Consider the following 9,428-nt stretch of genomic DNA (forward strand, 5'->3'; position numbering starts at 1 on the left):
TTGATGCTGAATGGCCCTTCTCTCACCCTTCTTTGCGGGACCATAGTGCTGGGACCACACTGGGAAAGAAGCTCGGATGTAAAAAAATATTTTAAAACAGAATCTTTAAACTTGATGCTAGAATAGACCAAATGATATAGTTAAAAAAAAAAACCCAACACCAACAAACCACACCTAAAACCAACCCAACCCTAATTAATATAAAGTGAGCTCTGGTGGCCTAGTGACAAGAAGTTGCACTGCAATCCTGAAGACTGGCAGTTCAAGCCCACCAGCTGCTCCACAGGAGAAGGATGGACGATCTCCTACTCTGCAGCTGATGCCTCTGAAAACCCACTGGAGGGTCAGCTGTGGGTCATTTCCGACTGACGGTACACAGCAACAGTAGCAATTAATGTAAGACTTAAACCTACAGTAAAGGAGCTGTCAAATCATTGTGACTCAAAACTAACTGAGTAGCAGAGGAGGCAGTATTCGCTTAAAGATAAACTCTCATTTCACTTGCCCACAAAATTAATCTCTGTTAGATTAAAAAATGACGTATTCAATTGAAGCATGAAAAATGGAAACAAATATTTTTGAGATCTCTTATTTGGAAAAATGTCCATTCTGACTAGTAATCACACCAAAAAGCAAAATATGTTTAAGATTGTTAACCTATTAAGCCATTGATTTTTCTAGCATCACTTAAGCCATCGGAAAAATACAGATAAAAAGTAGATACATCGTTGATTGATGTGATCCAAGTGAATAGCGGTTACCTTTTTTTTTTGCTTGAATCCACCATCAACATCTATTGGAAACAGCAGTCAGGGGATCTTTTTTTTTTTTTAAGTCAAATCCTTTGACCTGCTCCATTGGGTACTGTTTGTCAGTGTGTAGTATGTTGTGGCTTGTATATTGCTATGATGCTAGAAGCTGTGCCCACCTGTATTTCAAATACCAGCAGGATCACCCTCGGTGTACAGGTTTCAGTAGGGCTAGAAAGTAGTCCTGGCCATCCGCTTGTGAAATAAAATCAAGAGCCCTTGAAAACCATATGAATAGCAGCAGAATATTGTTTCTGTGAGTCATACTCAGCGACACCTAACAACAGTGTTGTCTGACATAGCACCAGAAAATGAGGTCCTCAGGTTAGAGGAGTTGTTTGCTGTTGAGTCAGAACCAACCCTACATGACTCTCCAGCAGGTTTTCAGGGGCAGTACAGCAGGGTAGAAGGCACTTAATGTGTGACACAGTGAAGGCAAGGACTTGGGCACCGCAGTGGTCATGAGGATGGCACAGTATCAGTTTCATTGAGTTATACTTGGGTGGAGACGAGTTGGAGTTGACACAGTGGCCAGCAGCTTTGTATGGGCACATCTGCACAAGACCCTATTTAAAGTATTTAAAAACAAAGATGTCATTTTGATTAGCAGTGATAAAAGGTGGATCTGACCCACAGCCTAGCCTTTGCAGTCATCTCCAGTGCCTTACAATAAAATAAGAAAAACCAAACAATTGTTGCGTTTATATAACGATCTTGGTGAAGAGTATTGACTCTACTCTGGACTGTCACAAGGAGGGACAAATCTACCTTGGATAAATTGTTTCTAGAATATTCTTTAGAAGTGAAAATAATCAGACTTCACTCATCTACTTTTAACATGTTGTCAAACCCTATATAAAAAAAGGGAAGCCCCTCAGCAGGATGGGTTAACACAGTGGAGGCGACAACAATGCACTGTAAATAGCAGCATCCGTGAGGCTGACACAGAACCAGACAGTGTTTTATTTTGCTACATAGAAAGTCACTATGAGTCAGACTGATCTATGTCATCTAGCAGTAACGACAGTTGTTTAGAAATACGCACAAAGGTGTTTGTTAAAATGCTATTTAAATATTTCGAACTAGACTTGTTATTGTTGTGAGATGTTCTTGTCCTACAACCCTGTGAACAGTGAATCCAAACCCTCCCCTATCCTGTGCTGTCAGTCCATCTCATTGAGGGTCTTCCCCTCTTTCGCCGACCCTCCACTTTTCCAAGTGTAGTGTCCTTTACCAAGGACTGGCCTCTCCCAACAAGATGCCCAAAGTTTACTCATCCTTGCTTCCAAGGAGCAGTCTGGCTGTACCATCTCTAGGACATATTTATTTGGCAGTGCATAGGATATTAAGTACTCTTCAACACCACAACTCAAAGGTATTCATTCCTTTTCTGTTACCCTTAGTCATTGTCCAACTTTCAGATGCATAACAAATAATTGAAAAGACTATGGCTTGAATTGGGTTCACCTTAGTCTATAAACTGACATCATTGTTCATTATAACATCATGGAGGTCCCTAATCAGCAGATTTTCCCCAGTACAACACATATTTTGATTTCTTGACTGCTGGTACCAAAGACACTGTGACAACCTCAGTCTTTTTCTGTCTTATCATGCTTCCTGATTGACCCACTGGTGAGGACTTTTGTCTTCTTGATGTTGAGACGTAATCCATATTGAACACTGCAGTCTTTGATCTTCTGCAGCAAGTACTTCAAGTCCTCATCACTTTCAGCAAGCAAGGTTGTGTCATCTGCATAATGCAGGTTGTTGATAAGTCGTCTTCTGATCTTGATGCCACATTCTTCTTAGTAAAGTACAGTATTGCAAATGATTTGTTCAGCATATAACCTTTCTTGACTTTAAACCATACTGTATTCCCTTGTTCTGTTCACATGACAAGACAACCCCTCAGTCTAGGTGTTGGTTTCACATGAGCACAATTAAATGTTCTGGGATTCCCATTCTTCTCAATATTATCCATAATTGTGATTATCTGGCAGTTCTCTGTTGCTGTATTGATCTAGCCATTTTCACTAATCTTCAACAGGATTTTATTTCTATATGGTATATTAGTTATATAGTTTAATAATTTTCACATTCTATGGGATCACCTTTCCTGGGAATGGGAATAAATATGGATCTCTTCCAGTCAAAGACCAGGTAACTGTCTTCCAGATTTCTTGGTTCAGCCTGGTGAGCATGTCCAGGGCTGACTCTGTTTGATAGAATGTGTCTGTTGCTATCCCTTCAATTCCTGGGGACTTATTTTTTGCCAGTAACTTCAGTGCTGCCTGAACTTCTTCCTTCATCACCCTTGGTTCCCGATCATGTGCTATTTCCTGGAATGGTTCTGTTCCAGCCAGTTCTTTTTGGTACAGTGACTTTATGTCATCTGTCTTCTTTTGAAGCTTCCTGGATCATTCAGGATTTTGCCCAGAGCATCCTTCAGTATTGCAACTAAAGGTTTGAATTTGTTTTTCTGTTCTTTCAACTTGAAAAATGCCAAACGCTTTCTCTCTTTGTGCTTTCTAACTCCGGTTCATTGCACATTTCATTACTTTGTCCTCTCAAAACTTCTCTTTGAAATCTTCTGTTCATCTCTTTTACTTCACCATTTTGTCTCTTTGTTTTGGCTTCTCAGCTTTCTAGTGCCATTTTCAAGTTCTTGTCTTGACATCCATTTTGACCTTTTCTTTCTCCTCTGTTTTTGTCGTGACCCTTTCCTTGCTTCTTGGATAATATCCTTGATGCCATCCCATAACTAATCTCATCTTTAGTGTTGAATGCCTCAAACCTGTTTTTGAGGTGACATTTAAATTTAGGAGGAATTGACTTGAGATCATATTTTGGTTCTGTGGACTTATTTTCATTTTCTTCAGCTTTATTTTGAACTTACACATGAGTAAAACAATTTTCTCAAATTATAGTGCACTCTTGAACATTTGAAAAATTCCTTTTAGCTAGCATAAAGTAAGTTTATTTTCTTTTTTGTTTCAGTTTATTTTCTTTACATAGGTATTTTAGGAGCAACTGATTGATTTACACAAAAAACTGATGCAGTAACTGCTTGCCATTTACCTCTTAGACCTCATGCCTTTAAATTATGTGCTAAATGGGAATGGACTCAATGACAGTGACACTGGATTTTTTGGTTTAATGTAGAAATACTTTTCATTTCCCAATTTATAGCAGCATATTTCCTTCCCAACTCATCATACATCTTTTTAAGTACATTATGGAAATCAGATAAAGTATGTAAAATTAAATAATTGGAAATAAGTTAATTCAGATGTACATATTTTAAAACAGATACTGAACTTAAAATGTGGCTAAATATTATGTTAGTAGTGGAGTATATATAAATATATATACATCTTGAAATGTTTTGTTTTATTTTTAAGATGAAAAGAGGCTTAATAAGTACTCCTCCATCAGATATGCTTCCTACAACAGAAGGTGGAAAGTCAAATGCCTGGTTACGACAAAAAAATGCTGGGATCTACGTGCGCCCTCGCTTATTCTCTCCCTATGTGGAAGAAGCAAAGGTAGTGAAAACGTTTTAGGATTTTAGACAAATTTATTATAAGTTCTATATACAGTGTTGTTTATTCTGTTGTTATTTAAATATTTGGAGATAGCTTAAACATCCAGTGGTGGAGAAAATGAAAGTAAAATCTTGTTTGACCTTGTAGTCAGTAACTTTTGGGGAATGTTTACATTTCAGACATACTTTTTAAATATTGGTCATACTAAAATTCATTTTACATTTTTCTCACTGTAGTTATCTTGTAAATTGTTAACTTGAGATGAGGAATGTCATTTTACAAAATATATTTTGTGGTGGTAAGCACAGAAAAGATGTTCTTTAGAAACATTGTACACATTTTGTCTTCTTAGTAAACAGGGCTCTTAATCACTTCTGTCTATAGTAGTGGACTGTTGGGAATTGTGTCTGGTTTTAGAATAAGTATAGAAACTAAGACAAAATGTAAAGTCTCTTATGTAAATAGTTGACATATATATTTTAACATGTTGCCGCAAATGACGGCAAAATGTGTTTCTAAGCACAGTGGTCAATTTAAAAGTGGGCGGCAACGTGTTAAAGAACAACTAGATAATATGATCACGTGAAAATGAAATTCTATCTTTTTTTTTAACATAGGACTTTGGGTGCCCTTTTAAGGAGCTTGAATTTTGAAAGTCAAAAGTCATCATTAAGCTTTCATATGTAAAAGACAAAATGATTTGGGCATAGAATTTAATTGCCTTTTAAAAAACAGTGTCCAAAAAAAGAGAGAAGAATAGCTGTTGAGACTGCTTACATAGCAGCCACATACCTAGTGGGATTTAATTGCTTTGAAAGTTTAGGGTCATGACTTCATGTGACATTCCAGTTCATTTGTCTCATGACGTGGTAGTACTTCTGCCGCTTAGTTCCTTATGTAGTGTCTGGGGTCTTCAGAACTTGGCCATCCAAAACCCAACAACTAATCCCTCTTCACTTAGAGCAGTCAAGGAAGACATGGGAGAAGGATACAGGCTGTGTGGCTTGTTGTTTTCCATAAACATCTGCCTTCTCTGCCAGGAGTTCAGAACTGGATAGGACCCGATGACTGTAACTGAACATTTTGGTCAAAGATTCCATAGAAGGATCTTGATCAGAAGTGGAAAAGGCAGGACAGAAATGAAAATTCTTAAGGACTCAAGACTTTTTGGAGCCAAGAGAATGAGTGAACAACACTTAAACGCATTGCTCTGAGTTGATCTTTAAACCTTAAACCAATAATATCTCCGAAGCTATCTTAAGACTGAATAATTATTTAACTAGTCAAAAAGGACTACCTTGAGCATTATGTTCTTTTAAGAAATACATGGATCGAATTGACAGTAACAATTCTGAAAGACAAGATAGAAAGCGTAGGCACCATTGTGTTTATCTTAAACGAGAGGAGAAGAGCTCATAAGGAGAATAATGAATTGTTGCATGACTCACAGAAATATAACCTGTTACTGAATTGTACACACAGAAAATGAGTGATGTGTACTTTCAACACTGACAATGATTAAATGTAAGAAAAAGTCTTCTCTATTAGGATACATGAAAAGATTTGGACAAGTTTACCTTATTTAGGATAAGTGTGGAATATAATTCTTTCAGAGTACCTGGCATTTTACTCTTTCATAGTTTTTTAATATTTTTCACTGGATCTAATTTTAGGACATTTACCTGTTTATTTCTTTAGTGTGTACATTTTTTTAATTTCTGTTGTTTTTTAATTTTTATTATTAAATTTTACTAATTTTAATGAACATTTACAGAGATTTTGGATTTCCATTCATTCATTGTTGAACTTAGTGTATACATTTAATTTCTATCAAATTTCACATCCTTTATTTGAAAGCACACACTTTAGAATATTACTTTTCAAAGATATTTTAAAAGATTGTTTTAAAAATTTAAAAAGTTAGGTTCTTCTTTCCCTAGTAATCTTAAAACTCAAAATAAACCCTCATTTCATATGACGAAAGCAAATACCTGTTTTTTTTAGTGTGATTGAACAAAAGTGTCAGCTTCACTAACCTAATACTAAATTGTGTTTCTAGTCTGTGCTGGACGAAATGATGGTGGAGCAAACAGACCTTGTGCGTTTGCGAATGGTTCGAATGTCCAACGTGCCGGACACACTTTATATGGTCAGTAATGCCGTACCCCAGTGCTGTCACATGATCAGCCACCAGCAGATCAGCAGTAATCAGTCAAGCCCTCCTTCAGTGGTTGCCAATGAAATTCCAGGTAAGGCAGTAAGTAGCTTCTCATCAGGCAGTTAGATTGACCTGAATTTTCTTAATTGCTGATGTTTGCAGCATTTATATATACTAATTCTTCCTACATTTCAATGCTCATTGTGCCTTTTTTCTACTGAGGAGTTAATCATGTTTGTTTGGGGCTTTGTTTACATTAATGTGTGTATGTATTTCCTCAGTTAAGAGCAGTATTTCAATTTTGCCCTGCTGGTATTTCTAAAACCTATTTACATCAAAGCAAATCCAGTTTATACTGACCCTATAGAACCGAATGGACGTGTTACCATTGACTGAAACTAACTCATAGCTGGCCATCCAGCAGGTTTTCAGAAGCTGTACATCACATAGGAGGAGAGGGGCCATCTCTCTCCTGCGGAGTTGAACTGTCTACCTTTGGGGTTTTTGACTTAACAGTGCAACTCCTTATCCACTAGGTCTACCAGGGCTCCCTAATTACCATTATAAGGTTCAGAATAAATCAGCATTACTGGAAGTACTGACCCTGTGTAATTACTTAATGCATACATTGAATTCTAATAAAATTTCTTTCTTTAGCTTGTTCAGATTTTGTGACTTAGGTCATAAACATTGTTTGGGGGTTTTTAAGAGTTATACTTGGATCCTTATTAAAAGTCTAATCTAATGGCATTTTCTACCAACTCAGGGAGCAGAAACTGCCAGGCTTCACAATTTTTTGTCTGGGTGCTGCTCCTGAAGCACTTCTATTTTAACAGCAGTCATTGCAGGCTATCTAGGTGTTTGTTTAGCCTTTATTGCTTCCTTGGCTGCACTGCTAGCCGGTTCTCATTGAGCCTTTCTAGCTGCAGGCTTTTGATTCCTCTTGGCCATTGTATCAGCAAGAGATGCCCCAGTGAGGGCTGTCTGGAATTTGACAGCACAGCTCGTTCCGAATTCCTTCCAATTGGCCCTTTTGTGGTTTCTTCTGTAGAAGACAGTGCGGTTTATATGCCGCAGGTTCCTTTTGGAAAAGAATGCCGACTTGCATGCTGCATTAAGACACTAGACCCCTGCAGTCCTGGTGTAGCACATTCCTGATCAGAGTAGATCTTGTACCATTGAAACTGCACAGCTTGACCTTGAGGCTAGGGCTGCAGGGGGACAGGGATGATGGCGAGGAGGATTAGCATTGTTTTTATAAGCTTGATGTTAATACAGTTGAACGTCAGCATAAATTCATATTTAGAGCAGAATCTCAACCCAGAGACATTCACATTTCTAAGTACTGAGAAACAAGATTTGCCTTCCCGAGACTGGCTCATGAAGCATGGCCTATTCTGATGTCATCTGAGGTTCCTCACTCATCCGTGCCCACAGCCCTCTATTGAAAGGCAGGACAGCTTATTGGAGAAGGTGTTTGTACATTCATGTCCTTTGCACAGGCTGTTTGTCAGTCTAAGCACCAATGTCTTTCTCTTTGAAATAAGGATTATAGTTTGTTCCTCGGGCTGTTAATAGAATGCTCTGGTGGTATAGTTCATGGGGGTTTGCGCTGCTCACCCAGAGGCTGTCCCTCTCTGGTGGTTTGCACCCACCAGAGCTCCACGAGGGAAGGATGGGCGATCTATCCCAGTGTGATTATTATCCTCAGAAACCCAGTAGAAAGTCAACTGTGAATGGGTTTCCACTCTACATCAATGAGTAAGTGGTTGACTGGCTAGAGTTGTTGGAAGAGTTTAATAGATCATCTAAAGTAAAATGCTAAGGAGTTCCCTTGAGCACAGTCAACACTCAGTAAACAATAGTGCCCCTTCTCACAGCTGAATGGACACCACCCCAGTCAGTTTAGCAAAGATCCGTAGCTTCCTCCCTTCTTCTCCATCCCTGCTGTCAGAACCACACACCGTCACTTTGGTGGCAGCCCCCTCACTGGCATCCGGTTTCCAGTCTTACTCCCATTCTGGTTTACGTCAGATGTTGGCGGACCTTCTGTGGAAAGGGCCCCATAGTCACTGTTTTAGGCCTGGCAGATCCTGCAGTTTCTATCACAGCTATTCAGCTCTGCCTTTGTAGATGAAAAGTAGCCATAGACAATACCCAAAAAAGTCAATGGAACTGTGTTCAATAGGCGCTCTTTCTGTGTCAGTGGGGGAGAATTGTGCTTGTAAAAACAGGTGGCAGATGAGAAAGAGCCCGTAGGCCACAGCCTAAAACCCTGCTTTACCCTCCTGGAGTTTTGTCACAAAGTCACAGCCCTGCTCCTGGCCTGACCGGCACAAAGGGACACCTGTCCACAGGATACCATTTCATCTCCACCACACGTGCTCTGCCCTTCCCAGCCGTCGCTCTCCATGCTTGGAGCCCGCAGCTCTCGTCAGGCAGCTCCTCGGACCCTGTTACGCCTCCTGTGAAACCCTTCTGCCTGTCTTTGCCTGACTCCTTTCTCCTCATTCTTCAAGATGCCACACAGGAGTCAACTTGGCCAGGAAGCCTTTCTTGCTGGCCTCTGGTCTCCGCCATGTGCCCCGCATCCACATTCCTTTGGTACTTTTGCCACTTACTCCCTCTGTGCTCTACTGACTGGCTTCACTGAAAGCAGATCTCCTAGAGGACAGGGACCACATCTTTCCTGTGTAGACTCTCAGATGTAATCCCGAACACATACGACATCCAGCCCATTGCCACTGAGCTGAGGCTGACTCACTGTGGCCAGGAGAACAGAGTAGAACTGCCCCTTGTGATTCCAAGGCTTGCAGGCCTTACAGAAGGAGACTGCGTCATCTTTGTCCCACAGAGTAGCTGGTGGATTTGAACTGCTGACCTGTTGTTGTTGCTGTTGTTGTTGTTGTTGTT

At 39.6% G+C, this 9,428-nt stretch overlaps 1 protein-coding gene across 2 annotated transcripts in view; it reads left to right on the top strand.

Annotated features, from left to right (window-relative positions):
- BTBD7 (BTB (POZ) domain containing 7) overlaps positions 1-9,428 on the top strand; it is a 70,542-nt gene that overhangs the window by 49,574 nt on the left and 11,540 nt on the right. For both annotated transcript variants that reach the window (XM_006879102.1, XM_006879103.1), the window contains exons 6-7: positions 4,214-4,357; positions 6,417-6,606. In XM_006879102.1, the coding sequence (XP_006879164.1) occupies positions 4,214-4,357; positions 6,417-6,606 (334 nt within the window). The remainder of the gene's footprint in view (positions 1-4,213; positions 4,358-6,416; positions 6,607-9,428) is intronic.

This window comes from Elephantulus edwardii, unplaced genomic scaffold (genome assembly GCF_000299155.1).
Source record: "Elephantulus edwardii isolate Elephantulus edwardi_28Jun2011 unplaced genomic scaffold, EleEdw1.0 scaffold00002, whole genome shotgun sequence".
Classification (NCBI taxonomy): Eukaryota; Metazoa; Chordata; class Mammalia; order Macroscelidea; family Macroscelididae; genus Elephantulus; species Elephantulus edwardii.